This window comes from Gasterosteus aculeatus, chromosome X, assembly GCF_964276395.1.
Source record: "Gasterosteus aculeatus chromosome X, fGasAcu3.hap1.1, whole genome shotgun sequence".
Taxonomy (NCBI): Eukaryota; Metazoa; Chordata; class Actinopteri; order Perciformes; family Gasterosteidae; genus Gasterosteus; species Gasterosteus aculeatus.
Genome location: NC_135698.1, coordinates 860,739 through 880,201, shown reverse-complemented (window position 1 = coordinate 880,201; position 19,463 = coordinate 860,739). Strand labels below are relative to the sequence as shown.

Genomic DNA, 19,463 nt, shown 5'->3' with positions numbered 1-19,463 from the left:
AACTATTTAGAAATGCAGAAAACTTAAGTTCATATCACTGTAAGTGTTTCATGGGAAAATGACCTCTGACCTGTGTGTGTGTGTGTGTGTGTGTGTGTGTCTCTAGGTACATGTGCACTATTGTATTCCCAGTTCTGTTTGAGTGGAGAACAAAAAGGTCTCAACTTGTGTCTTTAATGGAAGAAAAGGAATGAAGTGGATTTGTAGCCTGACGTGTTTCAATGTAAAATAACAAATTTCATACGTTTCTTAAATCTTTCTACACAGAGACGCTGATGTGTAAAAAAAAGGCCCAGTGGACACAATTTACTGTGAAAGTATTTTATTAACATTAAATTTATACAATTATATTCCTGTTAACCCAAAGTAATACACGAAGGGACTAAACATTATATTAACGTTAACAAAGCAGAAGTATCTGAAGAAATTAGATTTGAACACATTCAGAAAGATTTGAAGTTAAAATTAAATCGGATCAAAAAGAATTAGAAGAATTAGAATTAGAAGAAAACATATTTCATAATTTTGTTCCTTACAATCAATCCTTGAAAAAACAATTACATGCTAATGAAGCACACACACAAATGAGGGCAATTTATTCAATTCAATTCATTTTATTTTGTAGAGCCCATAATCATAAATTACAAATTTGCCTCAGAGGGCTTTACAGTCTGTACACATACAACATCCTCTGCCCCGAAACCCACCATCGGCACAGAGAAACTCCCCAAACAATGAAAAAACCCTTCCAAGAGGGAAAAAAGGGAAGAAACCTCAGTGAGAACGTCAGAGGAGGATCCGTCTCCTGATGGACAGACTACAATGGATGCCATGTGGACAGAATGAACAATGTATAATACATGCAATTCCTATGACAGAAATGATTCAAGTAATTGTGAGTAGTAAGTCAGGCGCACAGCAGGACCACTGCAGGGACCACCACCATCAGATAGAACCACCATCAGATAGAACCACCATCAACAGAAGCCTGTGGGGAGGGAGAGCACGGAGACTTTAGGAGAGGGTAATGTTGGTTTACGAGTACAGTAATATGATTAATATCTAAAATAATGATGATGATGATGATGATGATGATGGCAGCAGCAGGCGTCAGCAGGGCCACGGTAGGTGTCAGGACCAGGGTCCAGAAGGAACCACGATCTACGGAGACCTGATAGGGGAGAAAGCACAAAAAAAACTCCGGAAAAAGAAAGAAGCTGAATTAGTCATGTGCATTAATAAAACGTGAATTATGGTAGAACGAGAGCGTGAGAGAGGAGCTTGTGTGTCCTAAGAATTCTCCCAGCATTCTAAGCCTATAGCAGCTTAACTAAGGGCTGGTCCGGACTAACCTGAGCCAGCCCTAACTATAGGCACAATCAAAGAGGAACGTTTTAAGTTTTACTTTAAAAGAGCTGACCGAATCTGCCCCCCGGACTGAAAGTGGAACCTGGTTCCACAAAAGAGGAGCTTGACAACTGAAGGCTCTGGCCCCCAGCCTACTTTTTAAAACCACAGCAACAACAAGTAACCAGCATCTATGGAGCGCAGCTGCCTTGTAGGGCAATACGGTGTTACAAGCTCTTGAAGATACAACGGTGCCTCACCAGCAAGTGCCTTGTAGGTGAGGAGAAGTACCTTAAAATCTATTCTTGATTCAACAGGGAGCCAGTGCAGAGAAGTTAATACAGGAGTGATGTGATCCCTTTTCTTAGTTCTTGTTAATACACGTGCAGCAAAACACGCTGCAGCATTCTAAATCAACTGGAGAGGCTTAAGAGATTTACAAGAGCAGCCTGATAACAAATAAATACAGTGGTCCAGTCTGGAAGTGACAAACGCATGAACTAATTTTTCTGCATCACTTTGAGACAGGAAGTTCCTGATTTTTGATATGTTACGTAGATGAAAATAGGCAGTCCTTGAAGTCTTCTTAATATGCGAGTTGAAGGTCATATCCTGGTCGAAGAGAACTCCCAGATTCCTGACGGTGCTGCTGAGTACCAGAGCAATTCCATCCATAAAAACTGTATAACGTGACAGCTGGCTTCGAAGGCGCTCTGGGCCTATCAGGATAACTTCCGTTTTTTCGAGTTTAGCATCAGGAAATTGCCGGTCATGCAAGTTTTGATGTCTCCAAGACATTCTTGAAGTCTAACTAACTGGTCCGTCTCTTGGCTTGATCGACAGATACAGTTGAGTATCGTCTGCATAACAATGGAAGTTTATGCGGTGTTTCCTGATAAGATCGCCCAAAGGAAGCATATAGAGGGTAAATAAAATCGGTCCAAGTACAGAACCTTGTGGGACTCCGTGACCAACATTGGTGGTCTTTGAGGATTCACCGTTTAAAAGCACAAACTGGGATCGGTCCGATAAGTAGGATTTAAACCAGCTGAGTGCAGTTCCTTTGATACCAATTAAATGTTCTAGTCTCTGCAACAGGATACAATGGTCTATGGTATCAAATGCGGCACTGAGGTCCAGCAAAACAAGAAAAGAGATGAGTCCTTGGTCCGATGCAAGTAGAAGATCATTCGTAATTTTCACCAGTGCTGTTTCTGTACTGTGATGCACTCGAAATCCTGACTGGAAATCCTCGAACAAAGCATTGTTTTGTAGAAAGTCACATAATTGATTTGCGACGGATTTCGCAAGGATCTTAGAGAGGAAGGGAAGATCAGAGATAGGTCTGTAGTTAGCCAACACCTCTGGAGCAAGAGTAGGTTTCTTAAGAAGAGGTTTAATTACAGCTACCTTGAAGGACTGTGGTACATGTCCTGTCAACAAAGACAGATTCATAATATCTAATAAGGATGTGCTAAAAAAAAACTTCCTTAAGTAGCTTGGTCGGAATAGGATCCAAGAGACAAGTAGAAGATTTAGACTTAAAATAAAGAAGTCAGTTGATCAAGGTTGATGGAAGAGAAGGCATCCAAACAGGCATCAGGGCCCACTGCTGCATCCAAGGTTCCTACATCGGAGGACAGGTCGGCACTGGTTGAAGGCAGGAGACAACCATCAATTTTCTCTTTGATAGTCAGAATCTTATCATTGAAGAAGTTCATGAAGTCGTTACTAGTGAGGTCCAAAGGAACACACGGCTCGACAGAGCTGTGACTCTCTGTCAGTCTGGCTACAGTGCTGAAGAGAAACCTGGAGTTGTTTTTATTTTTCTCTATTAATGATGAGTAATAAGATGCTCTTGCGTTACGGAGAGCCTTCTTATACGTTTTAAGGCTGTCTTGCCAAACTAGCCTAGATCCTGCTGATTTGGTGGAACGCCATAATCGTTCAAGCTTCCGCACAGTTTGCTTTAGGTTCCGTGTTTGAGGGTTATACCACGGAGCAGACTTCCTTCTTGTTGCTATTCTTCTTTCCAGAGGAGCAATAGCGTCCAGCGCCACTCTCAAAGAGCCTGTAGCAGTATCGACAAAATTATCGATCTGAGACGGACTGAGGTTCTCACAGGAGTCTTCTTGTATCTTGAGGCAGGGCACTGAACTTAGAGCAGAAGGAATGGCTTCTTTAAATAAGGCTACAGCGGTATCCGATAAGCGTCGACTGTAGAAACCCTTTGCAGGAGGAGGTGATTCTGATAGTAGAAATTCAAAGGTTATCAGACAATGGTCCGACAGGAGAGGGTTCTGTGGAAAAATTGTTAAATGTTCAATCCCAATCCCATACACAAGAACCAAGTCGAGAGTGTGGTTAAAACAGTGAGTTGGTTTATTTACACACTGATAGAAACCAATTGAATCTAACAATGAAAGGAATGCAGTACTAAGGCTGTCGTTGTCGACATCCACATGAATGTTAAAGTCACCCACAATAATTACCTTGTCCGTTTTAAGGACCAAACTCGTTATCACAGAGACATTGATCTCAAATGGGGGGGGGGGGGGGGGGTGACACATAAAGAGTAAGATTAAACCCTAATTGGGACCCAACATCTAAATGATCTACTGATTCATCTACAGAGGCAGTCCAGACCAGCTCAGGTACCCCTCACCTCCTCCACCTGCATCTACACCCACATGAACCCACATCAGCTGTACAGACTGAACTATGTGGTGAGCAGAGAGGAAGGTTCTCCAGCAGGAGGAGACTCTCCCTCCTGAAGAGAACACAGAGACATTGAGGAACCAGACCAGAACCAAAACCCAGGATAAAGAGGTCCAGTGAATGTGGTGCTGAAGGTGTGGAGGTGGACCAGTGTGTCAGAGGAGACTCTGTAGAAGGACAGAGAGCCAGCAGGACAGTCCACATACACTGCTACTCTACCAGAGGAGGAGGAGGAGGAGGTGATGCGTGTTTCTGTCTCATTGTGAAAGACAGTGTAATATCCATCAGAGCATCTCAGACACCAGGACTGATCATTCATTCCAAACCAACAGTCTCCACTGTCTCCTTTCCTCCCGATTCCTCTGTAACTCACTGATACGTAAACTCTTCCACTCCACTCGACCTCCCAGTAACAGCGGCCGGTCAGACCAGTGCTACACAGCAGGTTACAATAGTGGTCAAATCTGTCTGGATGATCAGGATGTGACTGATCCTCCTTCACACGTGTCACCTTTATGTTGTTGTCAGACAGTTTGAGGTATTTGTTTACTGTGTTTGGGTCGATTGTGAGTTCACAGGAATCTGATGAGAGAACAAGACACAATACAGCTGCAGTTATTAATCATGTGTTCATCTACTGACACTTTGATGGTGACATCACAGAGGTGAATGAGTGATGTCACAGTGTGAAGATGGTTGAATCTTCATGAATCAAAGCACACTTACACTTCCTCAGACCTGGTCTGAACCATCGGACTCCAGCAGGCTCCACCCTGAAAGGAGGAGGGGGGTCAGAGCAGCATGGAGACATGGACATTACATCACACACACAGCTTTGTCCTTCATGTCCACATGGACCACCTCTTCTTCTTCTGATTGGCCGATGACCACAGCTCATCAAGAGATCAACCAGCTGCTCCCACATCCAGCAGGTTCACATCAACATGATGGTTCATCAGGAGTCTTTGTGTCACCTGATGGATGGAAGTCCACTAATCTCTCTTTTAGCAGTTTTTGGTCTCCACCACCTTCTGAAGCTTGGAGCTAAAAGAGGCTAACCAGCTGTGTAGAGCTGCAGACATGGAGACTATTCTCTGTGGGTTCATCTCTACCACATGACTGAAATCACTACAGCACCACAAACCCTCTGATGGAGGTCGGGGAGGAGGGTGGGGAAGGGGGTTGAGGAGGTACAAAGGGTCTGACTGTGACACTGTTGTTCACATCCCATCTCCTAGCAACAGTCAACACTGGTTGACACCTGTAGTCTGAAGGTGAAGGTGTTACAGCTCAGGTGGGTCTGCAGCCACAAAGCACTGCCTGAGTCCCCCTAGAACTTTGGTCCAGTCCTTAACAAACCTCTTTGGGCTCTGACACACCAGGTCCAACATCAGCTGTTGGTTCTTCACTGAGCGTCTGTGGTCGACTGTCACCTGTAGTTTCAAGTCCATTCTTATCATCCAGGGAACTGGCTCTCAGTGCAAAGCACCAAAACCAGGTGAAGCTGAACTTTCCTCCTGTGATGAACCATCAAGACGTTTTTTGAACAGATTGTTTCTTTGACGGTTTGTCTTTCAATGATAATGTCTGGACTAAAGGACAACACACACTTGAGGCAGATGACCAGCATCTAAATATCCAAGTGTTGTTTCAGAAGAGCCCACAAACCTGCAGCGTGTTGATGTTGACTCATATGAACCCACCATGATGCCATCAACGTGTCAGTAGACACTGTCCTCTCTTATAACGTGGAGACAAGACAAAGCTCCAGAGTAACAAGCCTTTCATCACCTTCCTCCCTGTTTAGGCTCATCCTGGCTACTGTTCCTCACTACTTCTGTCTGTGTCGATGGACTCATGTGGGACACAAACAGTTTGATGAGTCTCTGGTAGTTTGAGGTCAGTTTGGTGAGTCAAGGTCTTATTAACCAGGCTGACAGTGGGACAGAGAAAAGGTTTCCAGCTCCTCTACAGACTGATGGTCTGTGGCTGCAGCCTCTTCATACCTGAGAGTCTCCAGTCTCCAGTGTGGATCCTCCAGTCCAGCAGACAGCAGCTTAACCCCTGAGTCTCCTGGATGATTGTAGCTCAGGTCCAGCTCTCTCAGATGGGAGGGGTTGGAGCTCAGAGCTGAGACAAGAGCAGCACAGCCTTCCTCTGTGATCAGACAGCCTGACATCCTGCAAATACACAAAATAACACACATGTTGTGGTGGAAGACACACGTCACATGATCTGAGGGAGCTGTGAGGACTAGAAGGTCACCGCAAGAATGAGATATTGTCGGCTACTGAGGGGTCACATAAACATGGTTACACACCCACTAATGTACACCAACACTCCAGTAACATTACTGACAACTAGAATTGGTCTTCAATATTTCTATTTGTAACATTATAATAAAAATAAACTTTGATTTAAAATCATGCAAGCAGAAGGAATCTCATGAAATTCAGAAATGTACCACTGATGTAAATTACATTACAGGTCATTTAGCTGACGCTTTTATCCAAAGCGACTTACATTGCATTTATAATCCATGTCTTTTACATTTTAAACCGGGAGCACCCTCTCTACCCCTGCGCCACGTCAACCCACCATAAATAAAGACACCAAGTGGAGATTAATTGAATCCTGACCTGAGAGTCTCCAGGTCACAGTGTGGACTCTCCAGTCCTGCAGACAGCAGCTTCACTCCTGAATCCTGCAGGCCGTTGTAGCTCAGGTCCAGCTCTCTCAGACTAGAGGACTGGGAGCTGAGAACTGAGGACAGAGCTTCACAGCTTCTCTCTGAGAGGTTACAGTCACTCAGTCTGAAGAAAAAACAATGAAGAAAATATGAACAAGTAGAAAATATGGCAGCATGTTTAAGTCATGATGTATGAATCTAACTCTCTTACTTACAGAACTTTGTTGGAGGCTTTGACCACTGGCAGCAGCCTCAGAAGAGCCTCCTCTGAAGCACAGTATTTCTTCAGGTCAAACACCTCCAGATCTTCTCCTGATGACAGTAAGATGAAGACCAGAGCTGACCACTGAGCAGGAGACAGTTTATCTGTGGAGAGACGTCCTGATCTAAGGGACTGTTGGATCTCCTCCACTAGAGAACCATCATTCAGTTCATTCAGACAGTGGAACAGATTGATGCTTTTCTCTGGAGACACATTCTCACTGATCTTCTCCTTGATGTACTGGACTGTCTCCTGATTGGTCTGTGAGCGACTTCCTGTCTGTGTCAGCAGACCTCGCAGGAGAGCCTGATTTGCCTCCTGGGAAAGACCCAGGAGGAAGCGGAGGAACAAGTCCAGGTGTCCATTAGGACTCTGTACGGCCTCGTCCACAGCACTCTGGTAGAGACGCTTTGGTTCAGGGTTGACTATATAGCGTCTAGACAACAAGGAGGTTGGTTGTTCTTCTGACAGCAGATTGACACCAGAGCTGAAGAAGGTCAGATGGACATGAAGAGCAGCCAGAAACTCCTGAACACTCAGATGGACGAAGCAGAACACCTTGTCCTGGTACAGTCCTCTCTCCTCTCTAAAGATCTGAGTGAACACTCCTGAGTACACTGAGGCTGCTCTGATATCGATGCCACACTCTGTCAGGTCGGATTCATAGAAGATCAGGTTGCCTTTCTGCAGCTGATCAAAGGCCAGTTTTCCCAGAGACTCGATCATCTTCCTGCTCTCTGGACTCCAGTGTGGATCCGTCTCAGCTCCTCCATCGTACTTGACCTTCTTCACTTTGGACTGAACCACCAGGAAGTGGATGTACATCTCAGTCAGGGTCTTGGGCAGCTCTCCTCGCTCTCTGGTCTTCATCTCCCCCAGAACTGTTGCAGTGATCCAGCAGAAGACTGGGATGTGGCACATGATGTGAAGGCTTCGTGAGGTCTTGATGTGAGAGATGATCCTGCTGGCCTGCTTCTCATCTCTGAACCTCTTCCTGAAGTACTTCTCCTTCTGGGGGTCTGTGAACCCTCTGACCTCTGTCACCATGCCAACACACTCAGGAGGGATCTGATTGGCTGCTGCAGGTCGTGTGGTTATCCAGAGGCGAGCAGAGGGAAGCAGCTTCCCCCTGATGAGGTTTGTGAGGAGCACATCCACTGAGGCCGACTCTGTGACATCAGTCAGGACCTCATTCTTGTGGAAGTCCAGAGGAAGTCGACACTCATCCAGACCGTCAAAGATGAACAGAACCTGGAACTCTTCAAACCTGCAGATTCCTGCTGCTCTGGTTTCACTGAAGAAGTGATGAACAAGTCCCACCAAGCTGAACTTCTTCTCTCCCAGCACATTAAGCTCTCTGAAGGTGAATGGAAAGGTGAACTGTATGTCTTGGTGGTCTTTGTCTTCAGCTCAGTCCAGCGTGAACTTCTGTGTTAATACTGTTTTCCCAATGCCAGCCACTCCCTTAGTCATCACTGTTCTGATTGGTTCCTCTCCTCCAGCTGAAGGTTCAAAGAGTTCTTCTCGTCTGATGGTTGTTCCTGGTCTGGCTGGTTTCCTGGATGCTGTTTCAATCTGTCTGACCTCATGTTCTTCATTGACCTCTGCAGTCCCTCCCTCTGTGATGTAGAGCTCTGTGTAGATCTCATTCAGAAGGGTTGGGTTTCCTGCTTTAGAGATCCCCTCAAACACACACTGGAACTTCTTCTTCAGGTTGGATTTGAGTTCACGCTGACAATCTGCAGGAAGAAGTCCTGAATGAAGACAACAAAGAAGATCAATAGGTCAAAGAATATATTTAAACATGTGTTTTCCTCAGAGAATGACCATGAATATATTCTGTCCATCTCTTGAGACATTAGTAAAGGATTCATCAGCATCGTAAGTCTTTAGAGAAATCCTCTTACTGCTCTGCAGACGCTCAGCCAGCTCCTCCTGCTTCATTATCCTCAGGAAGTGCACTGAGATCTTTACAAATGCCTCTTTGCTCCTCCTCTGCTCTTCATCCAGCACCTCCTCATCCTCCTTCTCTGAGCATTGTGGGTAATCTGAACTCACAACCATCTGGATCTTCTTCAGCTCGTTCTTCACAAAAGTGAGGATGTTCTCTTCCAGCAGCTGGAACAGAATATTCTATGAATGACACAAACTAGAACATGGAAGCCACCATCAGGTCCATGTTGAACAGACGGACAATCCACTTGTCTACAAAGTGCAGCATGGAGATGATGGTCAACTGAGAGATGTAAAAGTAGTTGTTCATGTACACACCATGAAGATGGAGTCCATGTGAGTTTGATGCTGCTGGGCAGACGGACCTGTGGGAACCTCTGAGCTCTCCTGGTCCTCTCTGTGGAGGAACATGAACCATCAGCTCACATGGTGTTTGGACCATCAACACCAGTACAACATTAGTTAAAGATTTTGGCTTCTGTCATGATTGATCACCATGGAAACCAGATGCTGAAGACTGTTGATGATGACGGACAGTTTATTAGTTGAGTGTCAGTCATCAGGTTGATCTGGTTTTAGTTCTTACTGTGGGTCATAAAAACAACATCAGCAGTACTCTGCATCTGCATGGAGTCCAAAGACCACATCAGCTGGTCCACAGAGCATCAAGTTTGTTCTAATCACATGTTCATTCACAGTCATCTGTCTTCAGAAACCTGCAGCTGTCTCCAGATGTGACCTCTGCTGATCCTGATGTGATGGAACTAGCTCACATTGAGTTTACATAATTGCTGTACTTCATAACTGAGGATCAGAACAGTTCTTCACCTGTTAAGAACTTACTCTGGCTCATAAGAACAGCGTTCATCTCTGAAGTTAATCAGACGATCTTTGGACAGATTACTCTTCATGGACACACATGTGGGTTCAGGAGACTTTCCTCTCTGCTGATGTGACCTGAAAGAAACACTGAGATGACATCATCACATCATCATCTAATCATGAAGCATCAGCTCACATAGTGTCCGTCCTCAGAGACCAAAACAAGTCAAAGGTTCCTGACGTGAGATCAGGAAGTGGACCAGGTCTACTGGTCTTGCTGGTCCCACTAAGAATCAACAGCTCAGTCTTTCAGCTCACTGTTTTCTTCACCAGTCAGTTTGGTTTAGTCCCAACAGGTCTCACCAAGTCCTCCATGGAGCTCTCCCTCCCTCACTGGACACTGCTGAAGGGCCCTTGAGCAAGAAACCCAGAACCTCCACCAGAGAGTCTGACACCTCATCCTCAGCCTGAGACCCTCACCTTGCATCAACAGAGGGACCATCTTTGAAGTCTTGAGGAGGGCTCGTAGACCGGATACGCTCTATGTTCACACAGCGGGGTTCAGGTCCAGGATCAGGTCCAGGTCCTGGTCTCTGGTGGATCCTGGTCACACATGTAGAACCAGAGTCAGTGAGTCAAAGACGTTGGGACATGGAGGAGACCGGAGGACAGTTGGAGATGGTCCTCTCACCTCTGAGCTTTGGTCTGGCTGTCATGTTCCCCACACAGAGGAGCTTCAGAGGGACGGACTCCGTCCTCTGGGTCCTCACCCTGATTCATAGCAGAGTCCACACCTTCACACCTTCACAACCACCTGCTGGGAGAGCTCACACATTATTATCTTCAAAGGACAAACACACAGAGCTCATTCACCTCAACACTAAAACTCTCATGGGACACTTTGTGTGTTGTGTCTGTTAAAGTTTAGACTTCTGGAGGAAGACAAACTTCCCTTTTCCTTCTTTAAAATGCTCGTCCTGTAATGAGGGTTAAAGGCTGAAGGACATGTGACCACAGTGGTGCATCCATCAGAATGCAGATGTGAATCTCCCTCATTGTGTATTATTCTGTGTGTGTTTGTGTGTGTGAGAGTCGCTCTGCAAGAAATCAGGAACAAAGACATATCAGCACACTGCGAATACTGAACAGCAATATCTGCAACAGTTCTTTCTTCTTGCTCTTCCATAAAGGACAGATATGTGGAGGACACGCTGCTAGTCGTCCTGTGGACAGATTGTCCCCCTCAGCTGTGGATCTGTTAAAGACTTCTAGTGAAAGACAAACTTCTTTTTTCCTTCTTTAAACCCTGTTAACGCGTGAAGAGACGTCATTTTAAATGCTCGTCCTGTTTTACAAGATAAATGTCATCTGTCGTCTTCCAGCAGGTGGAGCTGTCGTGTTTCTCCTCTTGATCTCCTTCAGAGTCCAGAAGTCAGTAAAACACAGACCAGTAAGGTGACCTGTAGCTGTCCTGATGGAAACACTGGTTACCATGGTAACAGGGGGAAGCTTTCTCCTGATGGGATGGTTCACTTCACCATGTGATCAGTTAGTAAAAGGTCGACTTCAACCTGCTGATCAATGAGAGAAAAACTGAAGACTAAAGAAAACAAACACATTCAAACACTAAAAAGTGACTAAATGTGTTTAAAGCAGATGAAGAAATGAACATGAAGCTTTGTGGACTTAAAGGACTGAAGAGGCAGGTGAGACAAACAGAGCGTCTCTCAGGTGTGTTTCAGGAACAAAGGCCCAGGTGAGCTCTGTGGTCCCTGCTGGGTCCTAGTGCCCCTCCGTCTGCTACCTTCCCCTCCTCATCAGTAACAGTCCTCACAGACCCCAGATCAGACTGAGCTCCTCTTCTTCATCACAGCGTCATCATTCAGACTAACAGCAGCTTCTCTCTGCCTGCTCACACAGGCGCCATCTTGTTTCCCAGCTTTAAACAATCACACCGTCACAACCATCAATGATGTCATTCAACCAATCACAGCTGCACTTACTGAGCTCGTAGACATGAACTTCCTCAGTGAGCAGCTCTCTTCTGTCCTCAGCAGGTCCGTGTAGAAAAGGAGCTCCGTGCTTCACTTCAGCTTCCATCAGACGGAGTGAAGTGACGCAGCTTGTTGTCCTTCATCAGAGAGGGTGCGTCCTCAATGTCACCATCAAAGTATGCGGTCTGACTGGTTGACTGAGTGTCAGTCTGAGCTGTTTACAGGGTCAAAGGTTATCGTGAACAGAATCGTCCTCACTGCTCAAACAAGACTCTTTGAGGATCAAAACCAGCATCTGTGGAACGATCCTTCCACCTTGTAAAGAGTTGCTATGACAACAGACTGGATGCTGTAGTTTGGACCAGATGGTTCAGAGGACCCGTGCACGTCCCTCTTTGTCTCCTGGTCTTCTTCTACATGTAGACTAGTAGGGAACACGTGATGAAGCAGGAACCTTTGTAACAAATGTGAAGAGTTTATATTGAATAAAAACATCCACTAAGACAACAGAGTCTGAGCTGAGAGTTTTTATTCTTCACTCCTCTTTGTTGATCAGGTTGAACCTGTCGGGGCGGAACAACTCACCCACGTATCAGTGTGAAGCTGCTTGTTAAACCATTTACCTTCATGACAAACTGCAGCTTCCTCAAGTACATGTTGTTACATGCAGGATTCTACTCCCTCATCACGTGGCACCTTGAACCCTCTGAATATATCTGCTCTGCAAAGGATTGTGGGTAAGAACAGCCAGTAAAGAAGCCTGCTTGTGTAGGGTAGGAAAGGTAGGCACTGCCTAACCTGCCAAAATTCAAACATAAAAATATTTCAATTAAAAAAATGTTTATTTATTGCTTCTAGGACCCTGAAGCGAGCAATAAAGATTAAAGCCGACCCCTCTCAGCCCGGACAAAAACTGTTTGTGCCCCTTCCATCTGGCAGGAGGTTCATCAGAACCTGATTTGATGATTTGTTACTAAATAACTGCAAAATGTCTGAATGAATTAAAGATCAGAAGTTTCCATCTGGAGCCAAAACACACACTCACACATTCCTCCTCCTCCTCTTCTTCCTCTTCCTCCTCCCCCCTGCAGAGTTGAGGAACGGCGTTCCGGCGCTGAGCATCAACCACGGGTCGGGGGCACTGACCCCGATCCACCGTCCCTGACCGCCGCTGGCATCGGCTCCACGTGGTCAGCGACGGAAAGGTGGGAGGAGCTAAATAACAACTCAGAACTGAATGTTTTTGAAAACAACCTATTTGTTCATTTTTATTCATGGAGAGATTTTACATGAGACTCGGGTAGCGAGCTGGAGGCCGGGGGGGACAGTCAGGAGACAGACGAGTCCGGCTGCAGGAGAGACGCCAGGAGACCAGAGGTGAGAACCTGGAGGACCTGGAATGAACATCTAACGAGTTCACGGACGCCGTCCTGCGGCGCTCACTCCTCCTGGGGCCCCTTCAGCTGTGTGTGTGAGGCGGGACCCCACTGTGACACCAGTGAGTATGTGTGTGTGTGTCTGCCTCACGTTATTTCCCTCCTCCTCCTCCTCTTCCTCCTCTTCCTCCTCTTCCTCCTCAGCCGTCCCAGAGTTCTCCTTCTCCTCGGGCAGCAGCTCTCGCTGCTCGGACGTGCGGCTCCTCCTCCGGACCCGGTCCTCCTCGGGCTCACCGCTCTCCGGGACGTCCCAGGAGTCCGGCGAGTACATCGTCCTGGAGGTCAGTAGTCCACTGCTGGCCGACCTTTGACCTCCCATGTTTCTTGGCACTGAGACTCGTTCTCCTTCCTCTCAGACACATTTTGGTTGTAGCTGTTACATTCCTTTGGATGTCTTTAGATTACATTTCATTAAACTGCATACGGATCTTTGTGGGAAATGATTCCCATAACTCATGAACTTCCTCGCACAAATTTCCAAAGCAAAAGCACATCACGTTGGAGTTCTGGTGAAATGGGTTCTCTCGCAGTCGATTCCCTTTGATGAACTGGACACTCCACATTTTAACGTCTCGTAACTCCATGGTTACAAATTACAAATTTAATTACGCACACTAATAGCATTTTGTATATTAGTGTGTGCACAGAATCCCACTTCATGCCGCGTCCTGCAGTAGGTGACCACTGGGGCTCTCAACATGGAACACGTTCGAATATTCGCTTAAAAAACACAGATATTCAAATATATTTAGTTAAGTTTAAACCAATTTAACAACATATTACCTACAACTGACTTCTATAATTTCAAAATCTAAATCTTCTACTAGTCTCTTGGATCCGATTTCTGTCTGCTTAAGGACGTCTTCACTCGATATGATGAATCTGTCCTTGTTGACAGGACATGTACCACAGTCCTTCAAGGTAGCTGTAATTAAACCTCTTCTTCAGAAACCTACTGTTGCTCCAGAGGTGTTGGCTAACTACAGACCTATCTCTAATCTTCCCTTCCTCTCTAAGATCCTTGAGAAATCCATTGCTTCATATATTCATTCATTCATCAGACGGTGACTGCTGGGAACAAAAGGCGCCGCGTCGGAGCTCAGCCGCGCCTCCAGAAGCGAGTCTCCGCTGCTCATTGGTGGAAAATAATTTCAAACTGTCCGCCAACTCTCAGAGGTCCCGCCCTCTGCTCTCGCGCCTGAAGCCTCTTCTCTGGTTGGTGCGCGCGTCAGGGACCGTCCCGCCCACTCCGCGGACATATAAAGGAGGGTTGGACGCGACCATCGACACTTCCTTTCCTCCACACAGTCTAACGATGAGCGGCAGAGGCAAAACCGGCGGCAAAGCCAGAGCGAAGGCCAAGACCCGCTCCTCCCGAGCCGGGCTCCAGTTCCCGGTCGGTCGCGTCCACAGGCATCTGCGCAAAGGGAACTACGCGCAGCGTGTCGGCGCAGGAGCCCCCGTCTACCTGGCGGCCGTGCTGGAGTACCTGACCGCCGAGATCCTGGAGCTGGCCGGAAACGCCGCCCGCGACAACAAGAAGACCCGCATCATCCCGCGTCACCTGCAGCTGGCTGTCCGCAACGACGAGGAGCTCAACAAGCTGCTGGGCGGAGTGACCATCGCTCAGGGCGGCGTGCTGCCCAACATCCAGGCGGTGCTGCTGCCCAAGAAGACCGAGAAGCCCGCCAAGAAGTAGAGACGGAGGCCTCCATCTGCACCACAAAGGCTCTTTTAAGAGCCGCCAACCCCACGAAAAGAGCTGCGGTCCACATGTCTCAGTATGAAGCACAATAACAAACTCCTTTCTAGTACTTTGCATTTGTTCTGATAAGTGTTTGTGTATAAAACACTTTAATGGTAATTAGCTGATTTGGGATCAACTGACCAGATAACTATTAGATCAGTATTTGGTTATAGATAAAGTCATTGATGCGGTGTTTAACACTGGCTCAGTGCCTACGATCTATTTTCCTGTTGTCCTTTTTGATGTTTTGCTATTTCAGTAAATCTCAGTGTAATCAATGTAAAAATACAGTGGATATTTGTTAAATCTGTCTCTCTGATTCTAGTCCATCAAATGTCCTATTTGTTTATTTATTTAAAAGGATCCCCATTAGCTGACGCTGAGACGACAGCTAGTCTTCCTGGGGTCCAAAAAAATAAATACATAAAAGCACAGTAATCACAATCACAATTACTCACATATATCATATATAAAAACACAAAAGGCAAGAAAAAGTAACAATTCCGAAAGTACTGATTAAAGTAATAAATAATAATGCAAAACACCAGGACACATGATGCAACCTCGCTCAACCATTCCAGACGAGGTTATGATGTTGGAAACAAATGCAGTCTTAATCTTTTTTTAAACCAGTATTTCCCTTGATTTCACGAACCCCAACTGGAAGCTTGTTCCAAAGCACAATTGACCTATAAAACACGGCCCTCTTCATAGAGTCACGTTTAGGTAGGGGTAAAGAAATCTGATGACTATTCGCCCCTCTTAATGTAATGTGAATGCATATCTGAATAGTGAATTATATTGTCATAAAGAAATTTAGGAATCCGGGTGTTAATGATTTTATGAAAACATACTAACATATTAGCAGATAGTCTGTGCTTGACCACCAGCCAAGCAAGACGGTCATGCATCTCTGCAACACAAGTTCGCAAAGAACAACCAAGAACCAGTCTTGCAGCCTTATTTTGAGCCACTTGTACTTTTTTTAAATGACTGCTTGCTGCAGCACACCGTACAACAGAACAGTAATCCAGACGACACAAAGCCAATGTACAAACAACACGACTGAACAACCGTGAATTTAGAAATTGTGCACATTTACGCGTTACTGCTACAGCTCTACCCATTTTAGCAACCACTTTGTTGATGTGATCAGACCATAACAATGTGGAATCCAGCCAAAGTCCAAGAAGCTTCACCTTTTTTACCTGCTGTACATTTTGACCATTTACTTGTATATTCATTTTCGGATTATCAGATAGTCTATGCTGAGAACAAAATATTATACTCGTTTTTGAAATATTTAGAACAAGTTGATTTGTTTTGATCCAGTTATACAATTTTCTCATCTCGCAAGACAGAACCTGATTAAGCTCTGAACATGTGGGGGCTTTATAATAAAGAGTGGAATCATCAGCAAACATAGTTAATGTAGCCTTACTGAGTATATACGGCATATCATTCGTAAAAATCGAAAATAACAAAGGTCCGAGGCAACTTCCTTGAGGAACACCACAATCCAGGGACTTGCTACAACATAATACACCATTAAAATAAACTCTTTGCGACCTCTCCGACAAATAGCTCTTTTAGCCAAACTAACCCGATGGTTGATGTCGGGCTACTTGATTCCTCACAAACTAATTTGCGCTCAAACATTAATTTAAACTACTAGACTTCAGTCATCAAGATAATTGCGCTCATCCAACTTCTAAAGTCACATCACAAAGTGAGTCTAGCCATAAGAATACAAACTACACATGTTTCACTTCCGTGGCTCAGTGTGCTGAATACCTACAAGTCCTGTTAAGGTGCCCTATAATATTTATTTATGACTATTATACATGTATTTGTCTATTCTGGATGAAAAAGGGTGTGTGTCATGTCTTGACACATCAAGAATTGAAGTGTGTAACTGTAACTATCAACAGGGCCCTGTGATTGTGAATGGTTTGTGTGACGGTCATTAGATGATTTCAGTGCACACAATGATTCTTACAACATGATTCTCAATGTGAAACTCACGAGACAAACTCGTGTTAAAAGCACCAAAGTGATTCGGTCTCAATAGAGAAATCCGCCCGTGAGACGCATGCGCAGTATCACACAGAGGACAACCAATCACGCTCGAGCAACCGCACAGTGACATTTGCATCTCGTTCATATATGAACACCGTCCTGTTCACATCGCGACATGGTCAGTCTGCGACAGAGACTTGAATCATGCCTGAGGTTGTGAAAGCGCCCAAGAAGGGCTCCAAGAAAGCCGTGTCCAAGGCCGTCAGCAAGAGCGGCAAGAAGAAGAGGAAGACCAGGAAGGAGAGCTACGCCATCTACGTGTACAAGGTGATGAAGCAGGTCCACCCCGACACCGGCATCTCCTCCAAGGCCATGGGCATCATGAACTCGTTCGTGAGCGACATCTTTGAGCGCATCGCCGGCGAGGCCTCTCGCCTGGCTCACTACAACAAGCGCTCCACCATCACCTCCAGGGAGATCCAGACCGCTGTGCGCCTGCTGCTGCCCGGCGAGCTGGCCAAGCACGCCGTGTCTGAGGGGACCAAGGCCGTGACCAAGTACACCAGCTCCAAGTGAGCCTGATGTAGACCACCAACACAAAGGCTCTTCTAAGAGCCACCCACCTCTTCTAAAGACCGTTTCCTTATGCTTGTATTTCAAATCTTTCTTTAAATATATTAAGACATTACATTTTGTAATAAATAAGCATATATGTGGTGGACTCTAATCCACCAGCTGACGTTTTATATTAACCCGTGTATATACTACCAAGATCAACAGTCAACTTGTTTTTCTGTTCGCAGCATTGTGTTCATTCATTGGTTAATTACTGATTGATGGTTCTCTAGGTTTGGATAAGCCAAGACCTCAAGTGGGAGCTGAACATCACCAAGAAGGCTCTGCTTCAATGCATCGCAAACTCTATGATGACCTGCTGTTGAAAACCTATAGTGCAAATGTATCTAATAGCCTACCAGTATATTTTGGCCCAGTCTCTGGGTTGAACATGATTATGAAAAGTTGAACCAATAAATCATCTAATAAATGCATGGATTCCTATATGAATAAAACTATTGTTTTTCAGGTTTGAATTGTGTCCTTGTTTGTGTATTTCAATTCTCTGTACATTGGCAAGAAGTGGAACAAACACTTATCTATGTTTTTCTGCACCGTTGTGCATGTACTGTATGTTTGTGATAATAGAATTAATATAAGATATATATCTATATGTCTATATATATATATATATATATATATATATATATATATATATATATTTGTTATTTGTTAGCAATATAATTTTAAATTCCAGCAAGTGCTTCCTACTGCATGTGCAGTTCATGGCAGTCACAGGGACTTGTGTGAATTCTTTGAATGTGGGAAGTGATTTGCAGAGGAAAGGTCAGTGGGGCAGTGATCGTGCTTTTGGACAGGTTTCCTATGACAGGATATTGAGGTGCTTGTGGACACATGGGATGGGGCATGAAATTATTATTGAATTTTATTGAGAAACACGATTTTCTTCACAGAATTGGGGTTGAGTCGGTTTCTTTTTGTAGATACTGTTTCCCCCTCCTTAGAAAGAAGGCGCTCACACGGCACGATGAGGCAGGAATGCTCATAAGATTACGTGCTAATACAAACAGATGTGGGTACACATGTTTGTATTTGACCCAATATTATAGCGGCTCTTCACTCCGTGGAATGTTTGATTCAGCCAAATATCGGGTGGTCTCCACAATACCATCCTCTGCTCCTCCATCACCGTCTGGTACGCTGCAGCCACAGCCAAGGACAAGGGCAGGCTGCAGCGTGTCATCCGCTCTGCAGAGAGGCTGATCGGCTGCAATCTGCCGTCCCTGCAGGACTTGTTCGCTTCCAGGTCTCTGAAGCAGCTAAAAAGATCGTGGCCGACCCCTCTCACCCCGGACAAAACCTGTTTGTGCCCCTTCCATCTGGCAGGAAACTGAGGTCCATCAGGACTAAGACCTCCCGCCACACCAACAGTTTCTTCCCGTCGGCAGTCGGGCTCATCAACAGAGCCGGTCCCCCACTGACTGACTATAACACTCCACCGGTCACTCCCCCTCACACTGCACATGTCACTGTTATTTTAGACTCGTCACTTCGTCGTCACTTGTCACTTCGTCACTTGTTCGATAGTGCACTTTATTTTTAATTAATTAATTTTTAACTTTAACTTTATTCTCTTGTTTTATTCTAACCCATAGCCTTATTCCACTAACCCATTGCATTAGTATTTAATTTTATTTAATTTTATTACTTGTGCACTGCTGTCTTGTTGTCTATTACACTGTCTACTGTCACGCACCAACCGCCAAGACCTTGTATGTTTGACATATTTTGACAATAAATGTTTCCTGAGTCCTGATTCCTCTTCTTTGTGGCCGTGACTTAATAGTCAAATGATGTGAATAAATAGTAGATTGAACGTTCTTTTGGCTTTTTTGATTTT

The 19,463-nt window shown here is 45.3% G+C and overlaps 4 protein-coding genes across 8 annotated transcripts; 2 read left to right on the top strand and 2 right to left on the bottom strand.

The window, feature by feature from the left end:
* Positions 1–3,706: 3,706 nt before the first annotated feature.
* Positions 3,707–8,426, bottom strand: LOC144383630 (protein NLRC3-like; the record flags this gene model as incomplete). The annotated part of the gene is made up of 5 exons (XM_078081913.1): positions 3,707–4,647; positions 4,792–4,838; positions 6,072–6,245; positions 6,705–6,878; positions 6,970–8,426. Coding segments are annotated over 5 exons (2,433 nt in total), but the record flags the coding sequence as incomplete, so codon positions are not given.
* On the bottom strand, positions 8,426–11,952 carry LOC144383631 (uncharacterized). 4 transcript variants are annotated; one of them, XM_078081914.1, is made up of 7 exons: positions 11,795–11,952; positions 10,483–10,608; positions 10,272–10,394; positions 9,813–9,938; positions 9,288–9,366; positions 8,924–9,134; positions 8,426–8,770 (listed from the first exon to the last, which is right to left on the bottom strand). In XM_078081914.1, exons 2-7 carry the CDS (start codon positions 10,569–10,571, stop codon positions 8,427–8,429), a joined length of 972 nt encoding a protein of 323 aa, XP_077938040.1. In that variant the 5' UTR covers positions 10,572–10,608; positions 11,795–11,952; the 3' UTR covers position 8,426. The 4 variants fall into 4 exon arrangements, with proteins under 4 accessions (XP_077938040.1, XP_077938042.1, XP_077938041.1 ...); XM_078081916.1 differs by having other exon boundaries at positions 9,813–9,926; XM_078081915.1 differs by having other exon boundaries at positions 10,483–10,605; positions 11,795–11,947.
* Positions 11,953–14,490: 2,538 nt separating this feature from the next.
* On the top strand, positions 14,491–14,970 carry LOC144383636 (histone H2A-like). Its single transcript, XM_078081924.1, has one exon. It carries the CDS (start codon positions 14,537–14,539, stop codon positions 14,918–14,920), a length of 384 nt encoding a protein of 127 aa, XP_077938050.1. The 5' UTR covers positions 14,491–14,536; the 3' UTR covers positions 14,921–14,970.
* A 2,190-nt stretch (positions 14,971–17,160) lies between these two features.
* Positions 17,161–18,032, top strand: LOC120808640 (histone H2B 1/2-like). Of its 2 annotated transcripts, XM_078081925.1 has the most exons (2): positions 17,161–17,559; positions 17,836–18,032. In XM_078081925.1, the coding sequence occupies exons 1-2, from the start codon at positions 17,192–17,194 to the stop codon at positions 17,843–17,845; spliced, it is 378 nt and encodes a 125-aa protein (XP_077938051.1). In that variant the 5' UTR covers positions 17,161–17,191; the 3' UTR covers positions 17,846–18,032. The 2 variants fall into 2 exon arrangements, with proteins under 2 accessions (XP_077938051.1, XP_040017604.1); XM_040161670.2 differs by lacking the exon at positions 17,836–18,032 and having other exon boundaries at positions 17,161–17,599.
* Positions 18,033–19,463: the final 1,431 nt, after the last annotated feature.